We start from the raw sequence: 27,923 nt of genomic DNA, 5'->3' as shown, positions 1-27,923 counted from the left end.
CTTTATTCTGTTTTCAGAGGATAATTATACTAGAAATTCCAGCCTTCTTTCTGTGGAGGGACCTACTTCTCAGAAACCACACCTTGTAGCAGTCTGTTTTTCATTTGAGAAGGTTTGAATTCCCATTTATGTCAACAAGTTTTTATGGATTGACTACTTTCAAAAGATGGATACAGGTAAAATGGGAAGCTCTTCTTCACAAGTCATAATAATTCAGTCTGGAAGATGTATTGGAAGCTGGTGATGTAGGCGTGGAAGCTTTTTTGCATGTGAAATCTGTTAGAGATTACTCCTAATTTCATGCCTGCTGTTGTAACCGAGAGGAGCCTGTAATTCCTGTTGTAGCCATCCGAGTGTCTCCAGTCGTATCTCCATGTTGAGGGGGAACTTGGACTTGGTTGCAAATGAGGCAAGGCAGGATGCAAAATGGACAGTACTATTTGCTCTGTGTATGAGATTGGAGGCTTTTATGGATATATTTACATAAGCGTTTAAGGAGTTTAATAAAGAGAAAGCCAGGGATTAAAGTAAGGTTCACAACCCACTTGTAACATGCCAGGAGGGACAAGTCTTTCATTCTCCAGCATTAAAGACTGATGGACCCAGTATACTTTCAATTTCCTAAGAGCAGACTACTGTTTCAGAAATGTTCCATCTTAGTAATAATCTCATAGTCACGCTTCACTGTTTTTAACATCCACAAGTTGCAAAATTATATTCCCATGTGGGTAATTTTAGTAAGGGGGTAACAGCAAAAAAAAACTGTATTTGGTAAAAAAAAAAATCCTGCTCAAATCTTACTTCTGCTGGAAAAAATTTGTTTGTTTTTTTTTTTTCTTATGTAGCTGTGGTGTACTCGAGGCTTTTTTCTTTCATCGTTGCATATGCAAAATCCAGACCTGCAGAACTGTTCCATGTGGTGAACAGTCTGCTGAACCCAGACTGTTTTGCCTGAGCAGCAGATTTCCATATACCTCATTATGAATTTGGGTTTTGTGATTTATGTAGTCTCTGTGCCTTCAAAGGGATGTATGATTGTAGACCTTTGTACCTACCAAAGTGATAGCTTATCAAGTATTGAGGAAAATACAAGGGCAGGTCACGTTGAAGAATAAGAGCCTTATTTTGCAGAGAAGAACCTTCTTTCCAGCCAGTTTAATCTTTCATGGAAACAGCATGTAAACAGGAGGCCACAAAGTAATTTAGCTTTTGAAGCTTTTTAATTGTACCCAGCAAGGTTCTAGGTGTTTAGTGAACGATGTAAGCCACAGTGTGTAATGCAAATTCATATCGCTTTTGATTGGTAAAAGAGTATAAGAAAGATTTAGCTCAGTACTACTAAAAGTAGCATGGACTTTAGCTGGTTGTTGCCTTATACAACCTGATTTAAGTAACAAGTGCTGGATCCTTCCACACCAAAGGAACTATTATCCTCAGCAATAGCAGGTATGCCTCAGTATTCCTTCCTGTGATAAAGCCAATCGATTAAGGTGCCTAAATACTGTCCCGGGGTGCTGGGCCATCTTGTGTAGGCCATGCTTTTTCCAAGAAAAGTTAGAACAGATGATCCTTGAGGTCCCTTCCAAGCTGGTATTTTATGATTCTATGGTGAAATACGTCTCCGAAGTTACCTTATTTCTGTGGATTCCTACCTTTCAGATTTCCAGACTGTGCGTGGACAGAGTTAATACCTTAGTTCGTATTCTTTCCTTCTGGGGATGAAAACAAATCGTAGAGTTAGGGAATATAAAACAATGTAGGCTGGAGGGAACCTCTGGAGGTTATCTGGCCAAACCCCTCCTCAGAGCAGGGCCAGCTTAGATCAGGTTGCTCATGGCAGTTGTTCAGCTGAGCTTTAAGCACCTCTGAGGATGGAGACTCCCCAGCCCCTCTGGGCCTGTCTTCCAGTATTTGATTACTCTCATTGTGAAAACGTTTTTCCTAATAGCTAACCAGAACTTCCTTTGTTGCAACATGTCTGCATTGCCTTTCATCCTGTCACTGTGCACTTCCGAGAAGACTCTGGCTCCATCTTCTCTATATTTTGTCATTAGATAATTGAAGGCATCAATGTGCCCTTAATAACAATATGCCTTCCACTCCCCTCTTCAATATTGCCCCCTCTCCAGCCTTCTCTTAAGACTGAACAAACCCATTTCTTTCAGCATCCCTCATTACATCGTGTACCTAACAATCTTTCTGCCCCACTGCCCCCTTGATGTAGCAGGTTAACATCTGTCTTGTTTTGAGGGACCCAAAACTGGAGTAAATAGCATGGCTGATGTGTATCTGACCATCTATTACTCCTCAGTCCAAATTATTTTGATTATTCTTAGCTGGTTTGACTGAAGGTGGCAATTTGAATAATTCAAGACTCAAAGTCCTCTCCTACAGCTATAACAAGATATCTTAACTACAGTGCTTCGCATCTTATTGATGAGGGCTAAGAAATAGGTTTTTCGTTGTAAACAGTTCTATTTCCTGAGAGAATACTTTGCATTAGTGTTACTCTTGATTAAAGTTGTTGAATTGCAATGGATCATGATATAATCTGTTTTTGTAGATGGTATCACTCAATGCTTTTTGTATCACCACAGCATAAAATGCACTTCTTCAATCATGGCCCTCTGACTTTAAGCGTAGGGAAACAGGACACCGTAGAAATCACTTTCAAATCCCAGGGACTGTATGTGTAATGTACTGTTAAATTAACTTCTATTTCTAGTGCCCTTGGAGGATCATCTGCCCTTCATATCCCAGCCTTTCCTGGCGGAGGTTGTCTTATCGACTATGTACCCCAAGTATGCCAGCTGCTAACAAACAAGGTAAGTACCTCTGTAAAGAGAACTCAATTTTCCGTTCCCTTAAGTGCTGTACTATATTGCAGTAACACACTATAGCATTTCCGTAGACATAGTTTTTCTACTGCCAGATGGTCCAAGCAGGGCAGACTTAAGGTGAACTACACAAGGAATACCTTCTTGATAAGAGCTGAGCACTTGAGCAGGGCATTGAATATTATAATGACTCTTTTAGGTAAACAAGCATGTTTGGGGTCAGATCCTGGAGTGGATTTTTCTTACTGTGACATGTTATGATTTGGGATAAAATGTTATTGTATTGTACAACACTGCATTGTAGCATACTATTTTGCAAGTAAATACAAATGTGTCGTTTGCATATTATTTTTCCAGTTGGAAGATATCTAAGTTCTCATACCGTAGTCATCATTGTAGGTTTTGAATGCTTTCAGTGATTTTCTTTTTAGATGTTTCATCCAAATGAACTGAATCAGCAGTCTATTTGGGTGTTTACACAGTAATAGCTACTTAAGGTTGCTGAAAAGGTTGTGTTCCGGTTAGCTTACTGTTTAAACAAAAAAGAGTGAGTATATTATTTTGAAAGCTTCTCCTCTATTTAAGTGTAATTTTCAAAAGAAAGCTTACGGGCCAACATCTAGGAATCTGCCTATTACAGACCTCCTATTTGTATTTGTATATTATTTTTACCTTCATTTGTCCAAACAAGGAAAATAATTTTATCTTTTAGAAAAAGTTCTTCAAAATGTGTTTCCATAATTATATTGGAATCTATCTTTAGAGTTGTTTTTGTTGTGGTTTTCTGTTAAAATTACTTTCTGTTTTTAAAATCTGCAAGTGTACAGGACTGTTTTTATCCTTTCTTAAACAAAGTCCCTTAAGCAAACTTATCATATGTTTTCCTTTTCCCAAAATAACATTTCAGATCCTACATAAAGCCTTCAAAATAATTGTAGTTTTTTATAAAATGAAATAAGTCTCAATTTATAAATAGACTTTAACTTTAAGGGGTACAAGATAGCTCTCAGCAATGATTGTATCAAGGCTTTTTCAAAAAATTTGGGAAAGCGTTTGCCAGCCAAGGAACTCCCGTATTACCATAGCCAAGAAAAATATTATTCCTGTTCTTTTCATGTTCGGTGGGGAAAAAAGCTTAAAAAATGTTAGTTTTCATTCTGAAAGGCAAGGGGATTTACATAGGGAATCATATAAGAACCATACCGTAAGTCCTCGAAGGAACCAGTTCTAAACCAGATGCTCTTCCAGCTTGACAACACATGCATTGTTTCTGTTATGGGTCAAACCCTGTTCACGCTGTTCTGCTAAGTAATCCCATTCAAATCAATAAGAAAACATACATGGTGTGAGAAGAATTTTGCCTTAAGTCTTCCAAGTTTAACATGGTTGGATTTTGTCTGTGCCAGGATGGAAGTCTTTCAAAACCCAGAATGCCTCAGAAATCAATGCTCGCAGTTGAGTAGGTGGCTCCCTGAGTCAGCACGGAACCACTGAGAGAGCTTAGTGTTAAGAAGATTTTGTTGGAGGTGCAGTCTTTAGAAAACACCCAAGATCGGTTGTGAAATTTTTTTGTTCTTTTCTTTTATAACCAGAATGTTATTTTGATACTTAACCAACTGTCAGTTCAGGTAATTATGATTTGCCTATCGTGGCTTCCTGCTCAAACTTCAGCGAGGCAAGGTCGCACATTTCTTCTCTTCACTCTTTATCTTGCGCACTTAAACAGCGCTTCAATATCTTGTGAAGTAACAAGTTTCACTCAGAAGTGAGTGAAGAGATTTCTGTACAAGATTTTCTGTGCGCAAGATCCACTGTTTGTTTTAAAGGCACTTTAGGATTGTTTAGGGAAACCATGCAAGCTAAATGTAGGATTCAGAACTACTACCATGTCAAACATAAATCTTCCTTAAACGAGGAATATATGACAAATTGGGAGCATTGGCTTTTTTTATCTTTTTATAGCTCTGGATTTGTTTCTTTTTCTTTTTTAAGGTACAATATGTTATTCAGGGATACCATAAGAGAAGAGAGTATATTGCAGCTTTCCTGAGTCACTTTGGAACGTAAGTTTTCTTTTGATGCATTATTTTCTGTAGCATGGGGGAAAGTGTTGTTTTCTGCACATGATCTTTTGTTACGTGACTGCTCTCCATCAGATAAGATGAAATCTGGTCAGTTTTCACAGAATTATGTATATAGATTGTCTCTCTGTAGCAGTACTGGAATGAAGTTACTTCACTTCTGTGCCAGTTGCCAATCTGATTTTACTAGAAAATAGCTGCTGATGGGAAAAGGGCAGTAGGGATTTTCTCCTAGTGCAAAAGAAATGTGCTCATTTCTGAATAAATGACTGGAGGGGTCTTACAGTAATAAGGCAGCGACTGAGGAGGGAGGATGGGGAAGTGGGTACGGTTCCAAGCCTTGCAGGAGTCAGAAACCACTGCTCGGCATGAAGGCAGGACTGGGAGACCAGCTGCTCCCACTGCCAAACTGTATCTTGTCTCAAGAGAGAAAGGGCTGTTAGGTCATGTTGAACTCCTGCAGCTCAAAGGTCCGTGTCCTAGCATGATCACACATTAGCTTCACAAATCAACTAATGAGGGGGCCCTTGGCACTGTGAAGGGGAGGCACTTTGGTTTCCCACCTAAAACCTGCGTGAGGGAGAGTCCAGGAGCCGATGCGACAGTGCTTGCCTGACCAGCGGTGCTTTACCTCATTCTGAGGAGGGGGTTTCTCCTTCTGAGTGGTGATGTCAAACGACATGGATATTTGGGAGCCCTTCAAATCTCAGTTCTCCCAAGTTGAGGGTAGGAAGACAAGTGGTTCCTAGCATGCACGCAAATTTTATACAACTCTAGATAGATAACAATGACTTGAATTGGATATATGAGTACATAGACAGTCGGTGCACGCTCAATCCTTATGAAAATAAGATATTTCTTTTTCTTCTGAGAAAACTACAGTATGGAAATGGCCCAGGTGTGCCTATGATTTTATTTCACTTGTGAAGTGATTCATGTGCTTGAGACTTTTGGGGAATACCGAGTCCTGATGGTTGAAATTTTTAATTGTCTACTGAACAAGTCTTCTATATTTGATTTTTCACATGATCTAGTGCTATGCTTTTTTTGTATATCCTCTTCTGAATTTTCAAATTTAAACTCTTCTTAGTCTGCACATTTTTAGTTTTACCCTGTCACTTACGACAGAGTCAATAAACTATCTTAATCTGAGTAACATACAGAGAATTTGTGTGTGTGCAGTTTTTATCAATTTAGTACTGCAGGTGCATTAGCAGGTCTCCTTTCATTCTAAAGTGTGTTTATATAAACTGAATATGGCCTTTCTTCGGGTAAGAAACTCCAATACCACAGCATAAATAAGAAGATTATTAAGATTAAAAGTTTAATCTAATTTTAATTTAGCTGTTAAATTGTAACTGTTAATAAATAAAGCAAATACTGGAAGTTTTGGAACAAAGAAACAAAAAAAAACCCAATCCCTGTAATACAGAATTTACATATTTATCGTTCAGTGTTAGAATGAATGGTAGGTAAAAATTGTATTCATTTTTTTGTATTTTTTGTTGATAGTGGTGTGGTGGAATATGATGCAGAAGGCTTCACAAAGCTTACTCTGTTGCTGATGTGGAAAGATTTTTGCTTCCTTGTTCACAGTGAGTAACTCTTTGCCTCAGGCACAAATGTCTATCCTCTTGAAGATACAAGTTCAAAAGGGAAAAAATACAATTACAGGAAACAATTTAAATGTTTTAGCTATTTTTATCCAGTGCTTAATGTATTTTTGATGTGGCCATGACACTTGGAAAACTCAAAGTCCTGATTGTAGTTGGAGAAGGAGAAGATCCACATCGATAGTGTACTGCCTGCCTTATGGAACACCAAAAGCATCCAGGGAAGTTTTTCTGGTAATTTCACACTTGTAACTCTTCCTTTCAAAAGTGTCAATAATGAGGACCAATGCTATACCTAACCTGGGAATACCTAAAATCATTGTCAGGAATTAATGCATTGGTAGTGATAGTAAAGACACGCTAGTGTAGGGAAAATATATTGAATGAGAAATAATACTGTGCTGTCATTAAGAGCTAAAAGTTATTCCTAGACTGAAACTGTGTAGGCAAAACTGTCTAACAGCTTGCAACAGTATGTAGCTAGATTTGATGTCATTTAAAATTTTTAAATCAAGATTGAATTACTTTCAAAAAGACATTCTTAAATAAATATATAGGAATTACTTCGTGTAGAAATTAGTAAGTGTGGCTTTATTACAGCCTTATACTTGTTAACTTAAATAACAGTCATTATTTTACCCTATGGTAAGGGGAATTTCACAGGTATCAAACATATTTGGGTTTAGGCAAATTCAGTCATGTTACCCGTTATTTTTGATTGTTACACTTTTCACCTTTGTGTAAAATAATTGCAGTGGAATTTGGGCAGCTGCAACATTGGTGTTTGTTAGCACTCTAGCATTGGCCTATTTCAGATTATGTCATTTTGATTCTGGGCTATCTTTTCATGTGGAAAGCTAATGACATCATAGAAATTTGTCCCAGAGCTTTTAAAGCGAGAAGTGGGGATTGCCATTGTTCAGAGAAGTCCTTCACTCTGTGTTGTATTGGAGATCATAAAAAATGGTCTCACTGATCCCTTTCTTTTTATCACCTAAGATTTCCAGACAATAAGGACCATAATTGGTCTAGAAAACTCTCAAACCTGAAATTAAAAAACACATTAATATTATTTACATTGTGGAAAAAAGACATAAACCAGATATTTTTTTGAAAAATTGTCCTTACTACATCTTTACTTACTCTTCAACTCCAATTGAGAATTGGTCACTGGGTGATTGTCTTATTTGAGATGATGCTTCTTTATGTTCAACCTTCTTGACGATTTCCTACCTTTGTTACTCCCCAATATGTTTCGCTTGGTTTTATTGGTGCTAAAATTCCTGTGCTTTTGATTTTTGCCTTGGGATAATATAACTTAATAGATGTTGAAACAGTTAGAGTTCAGAGGATTCAAAACTCAAATTTCTGTTAAATAACAGAGTAGGTTTTAACTGTGTAGTATTCGCAGTGCTCAATTTAACTGGCACGAAAGCTACAATTATAACTGAATGGTTTATCACTATGTATTAACCCTGTGGCCTTAGAAATCATACGGTGACTTAGCTGTGTAAGCCATTGCATCACCCGCTTGTTGAACAATCCACTGCAAAAACATTTATGTTCCATGCATCGAAGGATATTGCAATGAAAGGACCGAAACCTGCACTTCATTTCCTGAGTGAAGTAATGTAGGCTTTCATCTCTTAACCACTGACATAACTATGTATATTATGGTTGAATATTTAGCAAGCGTCTAATAAAATGTCTGGGAGAGATAGCCATAAGTTCAAAAGCGTTCTATTTTATATATTTACCATAATATAGAGAGAAAGTATTCAGAGAAGAATAACTAGGTCGGTATACAGCAAGCACCGTGGCAAATCAAATGAAAGGAACCATAGTAAATTTTGCTGGCATCTTAATTTTGGTTAAAATTTTAGGTTTAATTGAGATTGTGAGATATATAGACCCTAACGTGAGTTGTATTTCCTTGAAAAAATACATGCAGAGATTTCAAAAATAACTTTGGGGTCTTTTTGCAACTATTTGCATTCAAAGTTACAAACTGGTTTGGAAACTAGAAAGCAAAACACATTAGAAATAAAGTGAAATTACTCAGAATCATTTTATTGAGTAAACTGAATTAAAGATAAGAGGAGAGAAACGGAAAAGTAGTTCTGGATTGCCAAAGCTCGATAACCTCAGAACAATTTCACTTGCTCAAAAAAACCCAAACATTTGTGCAGTAGTTACAGAATGAAGAGCAAAGTCTACCCACTCTCCCTTAAAACACAGAAGAGCTACCTAATTGCAAACTTAATCATTGGATTAATGTAGCTGCTAAAGTTATTACATTAGATCAAAGAGCAGTCAAAGGAACTGTTGCTTTAGTGGTTTAGTTCTGAAAATTGATCAAGTGCTTTCAAATATACGACAGAAGAAATAAACATTCAGAGAAGTTCATGCATCCACATGGAAGAGGAAATCATTAATCAGGCTTAGTGCTTTTGATATTGATACTGTTTATGAGTAAGGCTCAGTATGAAGCTTTGTAAGTAAACTTCAATAAACTCCTGGTTTCTTCTCTTCTTGTTTATAAATCAGCTAGGATTGGCTTTTGGAGACAGATATTTCTTCATATTCCTGTTCCTGCATACATTCTGTGTATTTATGCCATATATAAATATGAGCACAAGTTACATTATTTGTGCACAATTAAGAATTAAGTAGCCTTATTGGTATGGACACGAGAATAGGACTTCAAAGCAACCTATATATAGGCTTTTCAGAGATTAGTTTTTATCTTACAGGATTTTTAGGTTATCAGCACAAAGGAGGTTGACAGAAGTTGGACCAGTTGCAACAGCAAATGAAACACTGCTTGTGTTAGTGGTTATTTGTTTAAGACCTCTTGAAAAGGACAGATACTAAGCTAAAAAGGTTTCATTTCATTGAGCAATATTTCAGGGGACGGAGAACGTTGGAAGCTGCCAGCATTTGCATCTTAAGTTTCTATGGGATCTCAGACTTAGGTGAGGTTGGTGGGACCACTTGCTGCCACTGACCTTGGCTAACTGTAAAGGATTTCAGCTTCTGCATTGAGTAATACCGGTGATCCAGGAGGTCCAAAGTGCTTTTCATGTAAAAGTTTAATTAACCCGCTTTCTTGCTATGGGAGCGCCAGCTGAAGTAGCTTTTTGTCCACCCTCTTGCCTGTCTGTGCAGTTCTGTGGCTACCCCTAGCAGAATAGTTCAGAAATAGGCAGCAGCTTAGCAAGGAGGAGGTTTTTACACAGGAGAGCAAGCAAGGGGCCCAGAGCATTAATTGGGTTATAGGAGGTTATACCTACGAGTATCGGCATTTGGGCAGGCACCCGCTTCTGGATTCAGGCGTTTTCGGTGGAAGTCATCAATACCAGCTTCTGATGCATTCTGGTTTAGATATTGCGATCTGCACATTTGTCAGCAGAGCAATGTGTGCCCGTGCAGTCAACTTACAGTCAACTTACATGGTTTGAATTGATGGCCTGAGCTAAACAATTGGGGTTCACTCACCTAAACCTCTTTTGGATCTGGATTAGCACATCTGTCCACAGCCTCAGAAAGCAGCTTGGAAAATAAAGACACAAGCAAAGAATTTTTGGTAGCCATGTTTGTCAGATGAGGCTTGGGAGGAGGGGAAGAAAAAATAGGACATTTTTGAAAGGCGCATTAGTAGCTGGGAAGACAAGTTTTACACTACTGGGCGAAAAAAGTGCAATTTATTCCAGTAGCATTCGGAGAAAGAGGAATCACTGTCAATAAACAAAATTGCATTGAAGAAGTAATTTGTTCTGTCAGTTCCCGTTCCAAACAGAAATAACTCATTAGGCTTCAGATATTGTTTTAATCACTCAGTAGAGCAACAATAATCCTTAGAATTTAGGTAAATGTTAATTTTTCAGGCATCTGGTATTTAAGGTGTTACCTGCCCTTTAAAGGAGATTGCCCCACCTCCCGAAAGTCAACAGAACTAATGAGCATTCGTCAGCCCCTTCATCTATTCCTCCTGCAGCTGTTTAAATAAACAAGTTAGACTTTGTGATAGTAAATGGCTAGCAAGGAGGTTTGGTAATGGCTTAACTGGAGGGTTTCTCCTAGATGAACGTGTGTCTGATTGCTTAGTGTTTGTTGTTTGGGTTTAGGAGAGCTTATCTGAGAAGGCAAAAGCATTTTCTTTCATCTAAGATTGTATTTATTGTTCTTTTTGAAATTGCTTCTGCAGATTCCTATTTGAAAATCACATGCCTACCTCAATAACTCCACAGTCACTGGGATAATAGAAATGTTTAAGAAATATTTGTTTATCTGAGCAATTTGGAACTCAGAACATGAACCTGTTTTGTGTAAACATTCCTGTAAATATTTCAGTAAACCTTTATCTGCCTCTAGTTTTGGCCGTAGAGCCCTCTGTTGTATAGGACCTATAGATCTTGTTAAATGTAAATGTGAGAAGTAGCTAGGGTTCGTTGTTTTGATATAGTCTGTAATGCAGTAGGAACATGCACAATGATTTCTGTGTGCTACCGGAGTATGAATAAACCAGTTGAGTGGGGTTGGTAGTATTAGAAATATATATTTTTTGATTTTCTGTCATGGAAGACTTGTTCGCATACCTTTTGGAAGCTGAAGATAGCCTTCAAGAGTTGCTCTTCATCAGTATCAGTGCCTGGCAGTCATCATGATTAACACTTAAAATTGCAGGACAAAAATCTTTGGAGGAAATTAAGATTGCATTGGCTCTACTTCTTCAGGGAAGTTAGTCTGATTATGAAAGAGAAGTCTCTTCAAGAAAAGGGATGGAAAAATAAACTGCCCAAGTCGTTTCCTAAAAAAGGGCCAAGTGTTGAGGGGAATTTTTACGTTAGTCGCTTCTGTGAGCTTTTATCTAACGAGGTGTTTGGGCTTCCTTACATAGTGCTTTTCTTATTCTTCTCATTGTTCCTTAAATGAAAACGGGAATTTATGACTGTGAAAACTAATATGACTGTGAGTAACAAGGTATAGGAGAACGGAGTGATGTCTGGTTGTGTCAGGAAAGCAAGATAGTTCAGCAGAAATGTCAAGCATAACAAAATAAATGTTTTGGGAGTCTAGTATGACAAGTTCAATGCTGATCAAAAAAGTCTGCAAAGATTGGATAGGGATGTCATTTTGTTCTTAAATGAGAAACTGGAGATTAACAGAGCCCCAGTGGTGTAAAACTGGGTGGCAGAAGTCAAGAGCCATTTGGATCTTATGATTGGGAGTAATTTTTTGACTGTTCAGTAGGCAGATAAGTGTCTCATGAGGCAGTCTTTTGCTCTGACTCTCAGTACTTTAGGACAGTACCACGTACTTCTTTGAATCTGGTGTAGAAAGTTCCCGAGCACGTGTCGTTCTGCCTACAGCAAAATATACCCTGAGCAGTTCAAAGCTTTGTACAAAGTTTTAATTGCCACAAAAGAAAGGATTCTCTGACATTTGCTGTGTAGTGAGGTGCGCATCGCTTAACTGAAGTCAGTGAAAGCTGCAGAGACGCTGCAGTGCTGTGGATCAGGCAGTGTGGTGGAAAAGTAGCCTGAGTCACAGGCGCACAGTTCTGCACTTAACGAGGCATAGGCCGGGGCTAGTCCCGGGACTGAATTGCAGCATTTGGCAAATCAGTTAGCCTTTTGCTGATCACTTTTCTCCATTGCATATTTTTCTCCTCTATTTCTAAGGGACGCTGCCAACTAGATTTAGTTTGAAATTTGCCTTGAAAGCTGATAATTTATTTTTTGACATTAAGAGTACGTTAAACATCGTGTTCCTTTGATTCCCTCCTGGGTATTTACTTGTACATGAGCTGAATGAGATTTTTCCATGTTTAGGTATTCATTATGACTGCAAGTGAACCTGAAAACAGAAGTTTTCTTTTCCTCTTTTTCTGTTTCTCTGTGTTCATTTTGTAATCATGTCACTCATTGTAAACTAGTTTTAGGTTCATACTTATAATTCTGCTAAAAAAGGGAGAACGGACACAAGGCAATTCATAAAACACGGTGCAAACAGCAACAAACAGGAAACAACTGCTGTGGTAAGAATTAGGTTTTACAAGTATTTTATGATGGCCTGACATGGGTGGACTGGCAAAGTATTTTAAGTGTCACTTTGCTGTGGATGTTACCATGGATGTAACCTTTTTAAGTTCTGACAAAAGCATATACTGGCCATACCTTTAAAACTCTAGTATCTTGCTGTAGACATTAATTGATGTTCTTCCAGGAACTACGAGCACTTTAACAAATGGACTGGAAGGTTTTGTAATAACTTCTTATAAAATTGCACTTTTTAGAAAAGTTAACTCTTGCTTTTTGTTATCTAATAGATACATCTAGAGTACTACTTGTGCCCAAGTATATGACAGATTAATAAATTCTCAGAAAAGATGCCTGAGATAGTGACGTGACATAATCCTATTTTATTCACTCAATTTTTGAAAAAAGTAATTAGGTCACAAAAAGTCATTGACAGAGTTGGAACTTGTATACAGATTGTGATACTTCTTCTTCCTCTATGTCTGTGTCTTATGTCTACACATTTTGATGTTGTCTCACATGGCATTCACAGATTGTTTTTCTCTAAGTTGAGAACTATGTTAAAGGTGTGAGATACAGTAAGTTGAAAATTGCTCATAGTAGCAAGTAGGGAAAGCAGATGACAAGCATGGGTTTCACATGGATCAGTCCTGGGTTCAATACCAGGGAATGCTTTCAAATAAAAACAAGGTGATATAGAACATCACAGGATTGTTTGAGATATGAAATCTCTAGAAATAAGAGCTGCATCAATAACAGAAAGACTTTTGAATCCTTCTTCCCTGTCTCCTTCCTCTTTCTACCCAATGACAATTACTTTGTCACCAAAGTAAACTTTTTTTAAGAATCCACGTGTGATACAGCAATGGCACACTAAGGCGACTGCTGCATGCCTTTTATGAAATAGGTAAATATAAGTTACTTTCAAACAATAAGAAATACACCTTAGTTAAGAGATGGAACTGGTCACAAAGATGTTTAAATGGGGGAAGGAGGGAGTGCTTAAGCTGCTTTTCCGTCTCCTTTATCACCAGTTCCCCTGCCCCATTCAGCAGCAGTCCCACATCTTCCCTAGTCCTTTTGCTGTTGCTGTTCCCGTAGCAGCCCATCTTGTTGTCCTTAACTCCCCTTGCCAGATTCAACTCCAGGTGAGCTTTGATGTTCCCAACTCGGTCTCTGCATGCTCAGAGAGTATCCACACCTCATGTGCTTCCTTTTCAAGTTTGAGTTTTCTCAGGAGCTTCTTGTTCATCCATGCACGCCTCCTGCTACTGTTCCTTGACTTTCTGCTTGTTAGGATGGACCATTCTTGAGCTTGGAGGAGGTGATCGTGGATCTCTCTTCTCTCCAGGAGATTATCCTGTAGGATTCTTCCACAGGAGGAGCAAGATCCCCAAATGGCCCAAAGTCTGCTCCCTGAAGCTTAGGATTGTGATCCTGCTATTTGTCTTGGCTTCATCCTCAAATGGAGTATTCACAAGAGAACACCAAAAATGCCTGGTAGCCTAGAAAGCATGGCTTAAAAGAGTTATGTTCAACAAACTAGTTCTTTACGTCTTGGAAAAACACTGGAGGGATAAGTCTTTAGAAGAGTGAAACGTGGCTGCAAGGGCAAAAGTGATAAATTGTAATGTTCAAGAGTGGGAAGAGGCAATGGGCCTGTATTGCAGTAGATTTCAGTTCAGCTTTAAAAAAATCTGGTGTGGCTTAGCTGACTGCTTGGTCTGGCAGGATTACACTGCCTTGTGATTTGAAAGCTGAAAGCCTGCAAGGAGCGGAGCTTGAAAGAACAGGATAGCATGTGTGTCAGCAAAGGGTCCTCTTGACCTGCAGGATAATGTCACGCTGATCATAGATGAGAATGAAATAAATCGGTTTCCTTTCAAGTCCCAGGCAACATTTAAAACAGGAAAAAGAATTTCTTTGCAAGCCTCATAAGCCTAATAAAGCATCAGTGAGAAAAGCCAATGTTTTTGCACAGATGCTTTTCAGGTAAAAACATGCTTTAAAAGTCTTCCTCTCCTGCTGGAAATTAATGTAGAACTTCCCAGCGTTCAGCAGTGTGCCTCTGTATTGGGAGAGCAGAGGAAGAGTTTTCACTTTTTCTCCACCAGTAACATGCGATGGTCACCAGCCTGTACCAAGAAAGGGCACGGCTTGCTTTTACACCCATAACTACTGCAACTGTATTTAAAGTACAAGCTTCAAGCAATTCAGATGGAGAAGAAGCAGCTTTTAGTAGCATCAATCTCATCAGCACTTAGAGAAGTTACTATAGAAACTGTCACAGCAGAAACAATAAAAGGAAATAAAAATGGAAGGGGGAGGGAGCGAAGGTCTTTGAGAATTTGAAGTAAAAATAAAGCTAAATAGATGTCACTAGCTGAAGCTAGTGAGGTAAAAATAAAAAGCCTGTCTCTTAATTAAAATAATCATAGTTACAGGAATTAGCGAAAGAAAAGACCTGGGAGGCCATTACGTCATTTCTTTGGGCTCAATATAGGATTATGAAGTATTCCATGGGATATTTTTAGGACGTAGTCCAGTCTTGCTGTAAAAACCCAAAAGAGTATGACTTAGTTGAGGTGAGTGATGACACTCCAAAGCAAGTAGGCATTATAAAATAGTTTTTGGGTTAAGTTGCATCACTTTTTTATGGTCTTTGACCACATAGCTGGAAACTGCTTGAAGAATATCTTGATTTGATCAGTTACTTAGTTCCTCTGTAAGACTAAACAAAGAATTAGATACTCTGTCTGCAGCACATGACTGTAACTTACGGTATTTAAACTATTTTTGTCACTTTTTTTAAAAATGCTGTTATTAAAAAGAAAGATACAGGCTATGATAAAGACATGGGATATTTTTGCAACCGTATCATCTGCCTATGTTGAAAGAAAATCAAAACAACAGTAATCATAAATCTAGTTGCCATTGGTGCCTGGACTATATCATAGTTCCCATTATCAGGTGAAGGAGAACCACAAGATAGATACAGTAGTGTCATGCAGTCTTCTTCAAATAAGTGGGTTACATACTTTACATTTAAAAAAACAGCTAACAAACCAAAACAAAGAAAACTATGATAAATTTATTCTAGTCTCATTGAAATCCACAAGTAGACAAATCTCATCTCTGTAATATGTCAGAACAGTTCAGTCCATCACAAGTCATTGTTTCCATTACCACTTCTGTATTTGAGACTTTGAAGTTGGCCATTTCCATAGGTGTGATGTCACAGGACGCATTAGGGAAAGGCACATACTATTGGTGCAAAAATTCTGAAAAAAGAAGCAGCAATTCTTATTTCAGATCTAACCTGGACTGACAATAACTGAAAGTCATTCCTGTCCAATTATAAAACATAAGGAAAAAATAAAGAAAATTAGATTCCTTCAAGCATTCCTTAATGTCACAAAGAACATCACCAAAGTTACTGCAAACTGGGCATTTGCCAGCACTTTCAATAACTGCTGTCAGCAGCCGGGCCATTCTGGACATAATGCGTTAAACCTCTGCTAAAGAAAAGGTGCTTTGGCATTTTCGCCCTTTCTTATTCCAGCTGAACTCTTCCTAATGACTTTCTAATAACCTTATCTTCTTACCATCTCAGTGGGTTCCCTTCTCATTCTTGAATATTATACTTGCTGACAAAGGTCAAGAAGATCTTGTTCTGTTACAAGGATCAATCATTATACAAATGCAGTTACAGGACTGGCTCCTTCATCAGTTATTCTGTTGCCAGACCCATTTTCCAGTATGAAACAAGGAGCTGTGTATTTCATATATTCACTTAAATTGTCGTAATCCCAAGTATTGCCATGTTTCCATTATTGCAATCACATTTCAATGTTTATCTTCCATTGATTAATATTGTACATTCAATTGATACATAACCGATTCAGTTAAGAAAAAACATAGTTGTCTTTTTTCATAGTACTTACTTTATTTTCATTATTTCATTATTTACAAGTATTTTGTATATAAGTCACCTTACTCATTTACTATATGTGTTGACTCTGCTGATGGGGTGGATATTTCCCATAGCAAGGGCAGACTTAATTATTTCAAAACCAGCTGTGATTACCAACACACCCAAAGTGCCGTAAGTGTCTCAGCTAAAATTCCATAAACAGCTTTTCATTTCACATTTGAAATTTTGAAATGTTGATTTCAAAATAGCATCTTCCTGCAAAGAACCTGTTTTTTTTTCCAGAAGGGATGTTAGCCCTAATAATATTTAACAAATTCAAATTCCTATGACTGTGCTCTGTTAACCTAAAATCCCACACTAATGCCATTGATATGTTATTTGTCATCCTTGCTCTCTCATTCTTGCAAGACTACATCATCCCGCACCAAAGCAGGATAGCTGTGGTATTTTGCAATCCTGTGTGTTTTGAGCCAAATTCACCCTTTCATTTTTTGCCAGCACAACGTAGGCTAAAGGCCTTCAGCACACAAGAGTCGAGGAAAGATTCACAAGGCAAAATAGCCTGAAATCCTGCCCTGCAGAGATTTGGGCTAGCCACTACAGTCCCCAAAATGCTTGTGGCTGAATCTGTTCAGGGTTCTCAGCCGGGACAGTGATAAATATGGTTCCTGAAAGGCCTTCTGTACTGGAACTTCTGTGTAAAAAAAAAAAAAAAAAAAAAATTAAGATAGCTGTTTTCCCTTGAAGCAAAGTGAAGATTTTTCATCCATCGTCCAGGCTGTCTGCAACGGCTTTCCCATAAAAGAACTCACGTCAGAAAATCCACTAGAAATTTTCTTTTTAAAACAGAGCTTGATAGATGTGTAAGGAGGATTATATAATACAGTATCTGTGTTACCACCGAGTCACATTGTAAATTCCCGTGGCTCTTGTCCACAATAACACATCATGAAAACTGGAGAGCACTGAGTTCAAGGAACTTTTCAATTTGAGGCAGTGCATTCAAATCCACGAGTTGTTTTTTGCAGCAGTGTGAGCTCAGTTGCAAGTAGAGGCAGAGAGAATGTGAAATTTAGTGAACCAAAAAAAGAACAAGCAAAAAGATGATGAATATATACTAATAAGAGACAGTTCTGGAGCCTGGGATTTGTATTTCCTGTTTCCGTGACTTACTTCATCAGAAGTACTTGAATGCAGAGGCAGTCTCTGGCCAAAGTTGGATGATAAGTAAGGAGTGAGTCAGGGGATTTTGGGAAGAGAACGGATAGTACCAGGCAAAGATTTTTCCATGTTCTCTGGAGTTTGGGGCTTGGCACATTTTTCCTGTACTCTTTTTCTGGTGGGGGGAAAAAAAAAAAACAAACCCAAACAAAAAAAAGCACCCTATTTTTCTAGTGAAATAATTTAAACAAAACTTTTCACGTGTCCAGTAATCATTGATTCTGAAGTACCTACTATGGCAGGTGTTGTGTTTGGCTATGTAAAGTACTATCTGCTATTAAGTCTCAGAAGAATTGGGTCCCACAGGCTGGCACTCAGCATCAGTAGGCAGGTTGACTATCCCTTCCTTGTTCCTTCATTCCCGGTCTGGAATCCCTAAATAGCCTCTCAACTCATGAAGGTGCCGTAAAACAATTTTTTTTTTAATATGTTATGTAGCTATCATTGTCTATTATGATGCTTAGAATCATCACATTGAAAAGCTTATGCGGAAATGAATGCCTATTTAATCAGAGCAAGGCTTCAGTGCTGTGCAGTAAATAAATGGAGAGCAGTAGAGTCTGTCAGATGGGGCAAACCAGAACAGCGTCTCCTTTGGCCAGCTCTGTCCAGCCTGGGAACTGAACTGGAAAGAATATGGTGTTATCTTGTGTTTGAAGGCTGCTCCATAAAGCAAGTAGACATTGAATAAAGGTTGTGCAGGCCACGAAATCTTGTAGAAGTAGAAATCTCAGTAGTAAAATATCCAGATCAGCCAGTGTTTATGGGTGCAAAACAAATTACAGGTGCAATAGACTACAGCAGATTCAAGCATCTCGAACATTAATGAGGTAACCAGTATAGTATCACCCAAGCATTACAACAGTGCGTAACGTTCAGTGAGTAAATGTTGACTTCTGTGAAAACAAGTATCGAGATTTATCCAGTGCTGCACAAAGGATGAAAAAAACAACAGGGGAACAATATATGGAAAAATTTTGAAACATTACCGTTTAAGTACTTAGAAATATTTGTATGGTCAGCATGCATTTCAAGCAGGGTTTTGTTTTCTCCTCTCTCCTCTCTCCCTCTCTTCCCCTCTCCAGTACTTAAAGGCAGGGAAGGGAGCACTGTGGTAAACCTGCCTTTTTCTTCCGTGTGTTTTTCCTTCAGAAACCCTACAGCAGCACTGGTATATGCTTTTGCCAAGACATCCCTTCCACATTTCATACCCTGTTTAAAAAGCTATAAAATTAGATGCTAAAGATATTATTTTAAAGTTAGTAAGGCTGTCAAAATCAACCCTGTAGTGGTTGACGTAAGCTTAACAAACTAGGTAACCTGTTCCAGATCTTAGATGGTCGTTCTTTAAGAACATGAACAATTAAACCTTACTGATTCATTGCACAGGTTTTTAGTTATTAATGAATCAGGATTTTGGCTTTAAGATAACTATGTTTTGAATATATGTGTGCATTAAATGCTAACTAAGTCAAGAGAAGCAAATTTGTGTGTTACTTCTCGATAGTTTCTTATGTTTCAAAAAGAGAGCAACTTCGACTATTTATAAACTGTAATTAAGTTTCTTTACAACATGACTCATTCTCAACAAGCAAGTCCTTTTTCTTTTGCTTTCTTATGAACTGTGTGGGAAAATTAGGGTTCAATCACCGAAGAATTTACTCAATGCTTAATTACCCAAAACAGCCCTCCAAGTTCTGCTCATGTAGAGCTTTCATAAAGATGTGATTTTCCCTGCACTATGGCTTTCTAAAACTTGACTTTTAAAAAATGATCTGTAAGTTGTAACATAGGAGAAAGCAGTGTTCTGCTATGCTATTGGCTTCTTTCTCCAGTCTGCTTCTTTGATCTCCTCTTATATTAACAGTGGGATCCTTAGGAAAGCCGAAGTAAGAAATCATCGAGATTAAATTACTTTGAGCGTGGAACTGAATTAGAAAGCTTTACTTTCCTGAATGAGCTAATTGTTTAGATTTTCCAAAGGAAATGTTTCTATTTCTGTGACAGAAGGGGTAAATGGGACTTCCTCTGACATAATTTTCGTTTTAAATCTGAGTTTGACAGCAAGATTTTTACCTTCATAACCAAATATTACTGCTTAACTGCATGACTTGTATGAGCTTGCTAGTTGAAGTGACTCACTTACGTAGATGAAGTTATTTTTAGGGAGATAATTTGCACTGCTTAGAAGAGAGGAAAAAAGGGAGAGAGAGTCCTACTAAGAGCTAGGTCCCTCATTATAGTTTACAGAGCTCGTGAACCCAGCATCCATGCAAAAGATGACTAAGCAAGGGGTCTATTGGTACTTTCAGGAATTTACAGGCGTGAGTCATCTGCTTATTTTCTGCAGACATATCACCAGGGTACTTTGTGAGTCAGCTGTTATTTGGAAATAGTACTTGTGTTCAGCATGAATATGTTTTTGTAGTTCTTAGGTAACTAGCACGCCAAACCAAAGCGTGCTTTTGTAGTTTGCCTAGTTCAGGTGTTGATTTACAAAAGCAGTGCATTGGTTTTAGCCGTGATGCATTTTTCACGGCAAAGTGTAAATGTTGTCTGGGATGTAATTATGATAATGCTTACCTTTGCCACCTTACGTGTCACGTGAAGGCGGATCTGATTTTCTATTAATGCACAGATTGACAGTCAGATTGCCTATACAAGCAGGTAAAAAGAAAAATTTCTTTATCAACCTGTGCGACTATGAGCAGAATTTGACCTTTTATCTTCAAAGCACCTTGCTGACATTGGTTAGCAACGGTATTTGCTCATTTTTCATGTACGATAAAATGCTTCGCCCCAAATCCAAGCATTACCGTGCACTCACAGTGTCAATGGACGGGCATCCACTGCGACGGAAGTGAGTTCTTGCCTTCCCTTCCTACTGTTGAAATAATAGCTGGCTACCTTGAGATATGTATAACACTTCACAACTCAAGGCTGTTTCCTGTTTACTGGTCTTTTAGGTGTGGTTGTGTTCCAGAATTAGGGACAGGTTTTTTCACTTGGTCAGGGCTCATCTCGCACCTTGTATTAAGGAAACACTTGCCTTAGAAAAATGGGAGTTTGGCGATTTTAGGTGAAGGGTAGTGTTAGAAATCAAAGGTCAGTCAAATTTTCCAAAACTTTACTTGCAGTTCAGGATGATACTGCTGTTTGCCAGATGTGGGATGCACAATTTTAAATCTGATTTGATTATCTGATTAATCAGTGTATAATGTAAGTAATTCCTGAAAATTCCTTACAGGTTTTAGTTAGTAAAAGGAGAAAATGTTTTCTGTTATATTTTGGCGGTGGTTTTGCAGGAAAATATTTTCATAAAAGAAAGGCTTCTTGTAGCAGTGTCTCTGTGGTGATAGCAATGTCCTGATTATCCGTTTAAACAATGTTTCTACTGCTAAATACTTTCTCAAAGTGCAAACTCTGTGTTTTAGGTAACAGGAAGAAAACTGGTGCTGCTTGCAACCCTTTATGTAGACAGAGGTTTTCAAAGGAAAGATAATGAAAAACAGAAATTCTCGAGTACAAAGTTAAATATAAGGACTGAACTATTAGTCAAGTGTTTTGCTAAAGTTTGTTCTTCCTTTCACACAGTGATAAAATACACCCGTATACAGAGTAGTTTTCCTTTAAGGAGTTTCTATTTAAGAAGGAAAAAGATGCACTAGAGGACTAGAGTTTAAGCTCTCAGAGCTGAAGAAGTATATTTATAACGTTAAAACGGAGAACCTTGCTCTGTGCTTTCCACAGTGAAGTCCTTCAGAGGCTGCGGCACACACGTACCGTTTGCAAGGGGAGGGGACAGCTTGCTTGCTGATAAATGGCCTCAATACGCCAGTGTTTTTCAGGGTTGTTATTTAATAATCACGTTATAAAGAGGAATTTGACAGAGCAATCTTTGAGTCTAACCTTTGTTACAGCGGTGATCTGTCCTCAAATTGGCAGGACTCTGCCCGCTTAAATATCTGCTGGAAGCTGCTGTGTGAGCTGAGTCACCAAGACTCCGGGAGTTATCACGTGTAGCTCAGACACTGGGTCATGAACTAAGCAAACGCTGTCATCCGTGGTGATTAGTTGTATTTAGAGACTGCAGCTGGAATATCACATTCAGTTTTGTGTACTTCATGGCTACAAACAGGTTTACTCTTAGAGCTTGGAGGGTAGTTTAGGGAAAAGGCAGCTATGGTTCAGCTGGTGCAGATCCAAGTATTCAGACATGATTAGAAAAAAGTGAAAAATGAAGGGACTAGCAGGATGATAGCTTGGGAATTAGAAAAATAAAACCCGTCTTACAGTGATGTTTCAGTGTTTGAGCAGACGTTTCAAAGGAAGTGCTGGAATCTCTGCTCCATGAAGTATTTAAAAGTAGAAAGCGTAGTGCATTACCAAGCGTAGTGGAGGGGAGATCCTGTTCTGCCTGAGGATGGGTTCAGTCCTGTAATGTTCCTTTCACTCTCTTCAAATTCTGTTTGTAGTGATTCTGCCACCTGCGTTGGTTCCTACTTCAGCTATTACTACCTTTTTATTAACTTAGGAGTCTTTCTTAAAATTTGTGAAGTAACAAATAGAGAATACTGAGAACCCAGGCTTATATGAATGAATTATAATCTTATTAATTTATTTCAGTCATTGCTACACCAATAGGAAAAAAAGTAATTATTCATTAATAATTCAAGTAAATAATTCATTTGTTGTCATAACGCAGTTGAAGTACAGATTTCCAAAACCTCCTGAAATGAAAAGTAGACCAAGAAAATCTAAACTATAAATCTAGCAATGAAAAAGTTAAGTTACAAACCATGATATTATTAACTGTTGTAGACTATTTTCTTGTTCTGCCAGACCCAGCTGATCATGAGACAGTGATAAGCAAAGGGAACTAAGAGGTTCTGATTTTTATTTTTAGTGAGATATTTTGGGTATTAATGACTTTGCAGTGTGTTTTTGGTTTTGTGGGGATTTTTTTTGCCCAACAGATGACGGTAAGTTGAGATCTTTTCCAACTCATGTGACTAAATCTTTTTACATGCTTTATCAAGTCATTTAACCACTTTAAATCTCAGACAGCTGTAAAATGAGAATGATAATGCTTTTGATGTCCATGGGGGCACTAAAATGAATTAGATAAAGCAGATAAAGAGAAATTTGTTTCTTGAATGGAAAGCATAAACAGAATGTGTTTTGTGAATTTTTGAAAGGGAAATTTCCACTATAAAGGAAAACACTGCATGATTTTTTTCTATAACAATATAATCATGGTGTAAACATTATGATTAACAGAGAAATAGACTAGTAAAACATTTCTATTTATGTACTTTACAAAAATGCTTCGATAAAGCAAACTGTCCTATACAGCAATATGTTGGAATCATTATTTGTAAAAAATACAGAAGTATATTTTAGAAGTGATCATCAATTTCTTCTTTTCTGTCACATTTAAAGGATTTCTGTACTCCCAGTAAAAAGAAGGGGGGAAAATGCAATGGTGTATTTTTCTGACTTTTTTTCTTTTTCTTTTCTTTTCTTTATTGTTTCAGTTGACCTACCCCTCTACTTTCCTCGAGACCAACCAACCCTAACGTTTCAATCCGTCTACCACTTCACTAACAGCGGCCAGCTGTACTCCCAGGCCCAGAAGAATTACCCATACAGCCCCCGCTGGGATGGCAATGAGATGGCCAAGAGAGCAAAGTAAGTCAGATCACTGTTTCCTACTAAATATTCCATTTGTTACGTGGTCACCTGTCAGTAGAAATTTCATGGAATTAACTGTATGTTTCCGGCATTATAAAAGCTGAACCTGGTTTTGTTCTCATATAGTCCTAGCGTTCCCGTATATGAGTATAGACAGATACTTTATTTATCATGCTTATTACATAACTGCCAGATCAAAAGAAGACTCTTCCTGCTAGGCGTTGTACGGGCACAGATTGGTGACAATCTCTGCTCCAGAGAGCTTCCAGTCTAAGTAGACATGATAGCCCCCAGCAGCAGTAATCTGCATGGTAGCAGTCAGTCAGGGTAACTCCATGGTTTTGTGTTGGCGTCGGCGGGACCCTGGAGGGGGAAGCATGTGAAATGGAGAGAGCAAGGAAGAAAAACCTGAAAGATGTGGCATAAGGCTGTAGTAAAAAGACACGGAAGAACAGGAAGAGGTAGAGCAAACCACCAATCTGGCATAGGAGGCAGTCCCATCAGAACTTGGGATCAAGTTACCTGAAAGTCTGAATATCTTTTTCTTTCTTTTTTTTTTTTTTTTTTTTAACTGCTTTTTCTATTGACTAGAAATAGGGAATCTCGAACTGTTTCCTCTGCAGTTTTTCTGGAAGCCCTCATTCCCCTCATCTGCAGTTTTTCTGGAAGTCCTCAGGCTGGGGAGACACCACTTCAGTCTGAGTATCCCCTTTAGTTAGGGATGACAGGACAAAGTGGTTCAGTTGCGAGGGCAAGCTGCTATTGGCAGTGGTACCCCTTTTGTATATTAGATATTATCCCTGTCTTCTGATGAAGCAAAACAGATTTTATGTGAACAGAGCAATATGGGCAACGACCTTGCTGCAGTATTTCAGTTTTGCAGAGTGTAAAAACGTTAGAACAGCAACAGATTTAAGCAAGCTGGTTATCAGTTGTTCAGCACGTAAAGGCATCAAACTGCATAAATAATAAGGCATATTGGAATGAATGTTTTGAATGACAATCAGAAGATTAAATTAATTTAGCAAAGATGCGTAAATAAGAGTCAAATGAAAATAGTTCAAGCTGAGTAAATCAAATGAATGGCATGGTCAGAGACTGATTGTAATTTGGAAATGATGGAAGCGAACAACAATTGACTGAAGCATTTGCAGATTTTATAATAATTTAAATTTTACAGAGAACATCAAGTAGCATTCGATTTTGATCCATTGTAGTAGACTTTTTTTGCTCGTATTTGGTTTTACTACTGTACTGTCTAGGAGAGCCGTTTCTTGATCAAATATGATTTTTTTTTTTGTGGACTTTTTTCTTTTCTCTAGCAGATTATTATGAGGGTTTTTGTTTAAAAAAAAAAAAAAAAAAGAAACAATAACTGGAAACATTACTGTGGCTTTTTTTATGACCATACTACAAAGTGCATTTCTTTTGCAGCTGGAAGCTTACAAGTACCTGTGTGCTGTCTGCTAAGTGCATTCATTTATGAGTGGGTGTTTACAAATGGACTTCTCTGCCCTGCACTTGAAATGTAGAAGCATTATAACAGTTCTTTTAAAAAGCACTAAATGTGTACGCTTACTATCACCTGTATGTTTTGTGAGGTTATTCATTCTTACGTTTGAGCCTTTGCATTTAAGTTTTACACTGGATATGTAATATGAGAAAGATGACGAGAAGTGGGGTAAGAAAGTATGCTGCGATGTCTGAAATAACTATCATTAAGCTGCAAAGATACAGAGAAGCTGCTCTAGTTAAAAGCGCTTTGCTTGCAGGAACAACTAGTGATTCCTGAGTACATACCATAAATAAATCTGCATCAAGAAAATTATGATGCTGTGATACATGTTAGCATATTTTAAGAAAGATTTTTAACACAATTGAGCGACTTACGTAAACAGTGTTTAAAATATTTGCTAGGGCTTCTTACAATAGGTTAGTGTGTTTCAACACAACCAAATAATTTTCATTCTGCTTTTATTTTTACTGTAGCCATGTTATGGACCAAGTATAGGGGAATATATGTAGACATATAGGAAAGCATTATAATTAAATACGTTAGTTCAAGCGCCACATCAAAACATCCCAAATGAAAACAGAAAAGGAGGCTACATTATTTATCATTTAGAAACAATGTAATTCTGCTCAGCTGAAGTAAATGTAGCCTGGATAAATCAGAGACAACTTGTTTGTGTTTCTAAATACTGTCTACTAGGTTTTGCTTATATGCAGTCTTTTCCCCTCTTAGCCAAACGGTCTCCCAAGTGCTTGGCATCCTTCGAGACAAAACAGCTCTGTTTATCTTTCTGGCCCAACTGTTCTAGGGCCACAGGATCACCCACTTGACGTTCTGGTATCTGACCAAACTCTCCACCCGTGTTCTCAGACACTTGAGGGGTCAGTTTACACCATCTTCCTCACTGTAGCTTAAGTCAGCAGCGAGGATGGCTTTTGCACCAACTGGGTTCGTTAGCTGTCCAGTCGTGTACCGAAGCATGTATAACGCCTTGCTTTATGCTACGGAGAAGCACTACTAAGTTTGAAATGCCGTCACTCAGAGATTTCCTCATCCTCAGTTTTGGCAAGCCCTGCCTCCGTTTTCAGCAGCTCAACACAGCCTGCTTATTCATGGGCAGAGCTGTCGTAAGTTGGTGCCAAAGGGACTTTGATTCTGTGCCCAGCCTTCTCCCAGGGCTGGGTTTTTGTTTGTCTTTTTCTTTTTTTCCTTCAAACAGGTAAGCCCATCCAATTCCTTCCACTCAGGGGCTAAACTTGAAAGTCTTGGTATCCTTGCTTATCTTTGTGGCCCCCCCGAGCAGAGGCAGGCATCTCTTTTGAAGTTAGGACTTAACCCTTTGCTGTAGCCTTGAGACAGTTGGTAGTAATTATAAGCAGGAGGAAAATTGCTCCCCTAAAATACATACATATAGAAGTAGATCGTATGCATTCACGCTTAGACACGTATCACTTAAATCTAAAAGGCAAATTCTGAAATCAGAGTATCAGTTTAGCAGGATCTCGTTCATTCGCACAGAATAACTGCTCGTGTTCTTGCTGAAGTAGTTGGACTGATTTATGCCTGTCTGATGAAGTCCACAAAATCGTTCTATGTGCCCTTTAAGCGCTTTTTAAAATTACCTGGCTCCTTTGGGGCCCACTGATTTAGGCTCTTCACTGAGAGATAGCATCTGGTAACTGAAGCTTGCTATTGTCTTAGCCCAGGGACTGCCCTCTGGCTTGATTTAATTCTAAGGGATGAATCAAGTCCCGATTAAATAATGTGATTCCAAATGCCTCCAGATTGCTTGTTTCTCAGCGAAACGCAAAATTTTAACCTGTTCCTCCAGCTAGCAAGAGGGAAACCAAAAATATTAAAATTTTCTTACAAGCTGCCGAGATGTCATTTCCTCACAGTTCACATCTCAGGCTTTGCCTCTCTTAGGTCATTTATTTATATGTCTGTGGCCTCCTGCGTAAGCAGCTTCTCCGAAAGATTTGGTCCTAAAATACAATAGCAAGCCTAAGAAAATACAGTAAATTATGGAAAGTTAGCAGCCTTGTTTGTGGTGTACGTGTGAAGCAAAACATCTCTGTGCGGTTTCCATGGGAAAGCTCTCTTGTTTTTTGCTTAAATAGGCATTCAAGTGTACATAAATGGAGTCTTTAAAGAACATGCAGACTCTTAAGCCTGGGATTTTATGAAGGAATACTGTAAATAAAGCTTGTTTGTTTATACAAATTAAGTTCAGTTCTTAGATGCACTCTAGCCCAATTTCTGTCCGACCCAGCACTGCTCTGTAGACTTAGGTTACACTTCAGGGAGAGCAAGTCAGGACTCAGTTTACTCTTTTATCCTACATAAATCCACCTACTCGTCATTAAAAATAGCAGGAGGATGGAAAACTGGTGTCACAATAAAAAGTTGTTCCGAGGCTTCACATTCTTTTTTCAAGGTGGCTGATAAAACTGGTTTCTGAATAACATTGTTGTCCCTGACCATTCACCAGTGTTTGCTGAATGTGGTGTTAATTTTACATATCCCTCAAGGCTCTGTAAGGGTGAAAGCTTAAAAGGGCTCAAGTGCGCTCAACTGTATATTGGCTGTTGCGCTGCCATAAGGTCAAGTGCAGCTTAAGATTATATGCAGACGCATGTTGTGCGAGCTACATATGCGTGGCCAGCGTGGCTGCAGCTACGGCTCGTGCTCAGCGCAAGCATGCTGTGATTAGAAAGTGTCAGGCTGGTACACTGGGCCCTAGCGTTGTTGGCCTCATCGATACCTTTTCCTTGAATATCGTCGAATTAGAAGGTGTTTATCATGTGAAGATGGTAGTTGCTATTTGGCTGAAATGGTTGCTTTAAGCTTTAATGTTCCCTGGCAAGGGGGCGGAAATGCATCTTTTGGTCTAATGAAAGGATATTTGAAGAAAAAAGGGAACAATGTTTGTGTTGCTGTTTAGATAACTTCAGTTGTACTATGTCAAAGACTTGCTGTTGTATTCAGT

At 38.3% G+C, this 27,923-nt stretch overlaps 1 protein-coding gene across 1 annotated transcript in view; it reads left to right on the top strand.

The window, feature by feature from the left end:
* BABAM2 (BRISC and BRCA1 A complex member 2) overlaps window positions 1-27,923 on the top strand; it is a 178,726-nt gene that overhangs the window by 133,895 nt on the left and 16,908 nt on the right. The window contains exons 8-11 of the mRNA XM_082481405.1: window positions 2,726-2,825; window positions 4,830-4,900; window positions 6,431-6,513; window positions 23,265-23,418. Of these exons, the coding sequence (XP_082337531.1) occupies window positions 2,726-2,825; window positions 4,830-4,900; window positions 6,431-6,513; window positions 23,265-23,418 (408 nt within the window). The remainder of the gene's footprint in view (window positions 1-2,725; window positions 2,826-4,829; window positions 4,901-6,430; window positions 6,514-23,264; window positions 23,419-27,923) is intronic.

The sequence above is a fragment of the Vanellus vanellus genome (genome assembly GCF_965231255.1).
Source record: "Vanellus vanellus genome assembly, chromosome: 3".
Classification (NCBI taxonomy): Eukaryota; Metazoa; Chordata; class Aves; order Charadriiformes; family Charadriidae; genus Vanellus; species Vanellus vanellus.
The sequence above is the reverse complement of the archived record's forward strand: the minus strand, read 5'-3'. Positions and strand labels throughout refer to the sequence as shown.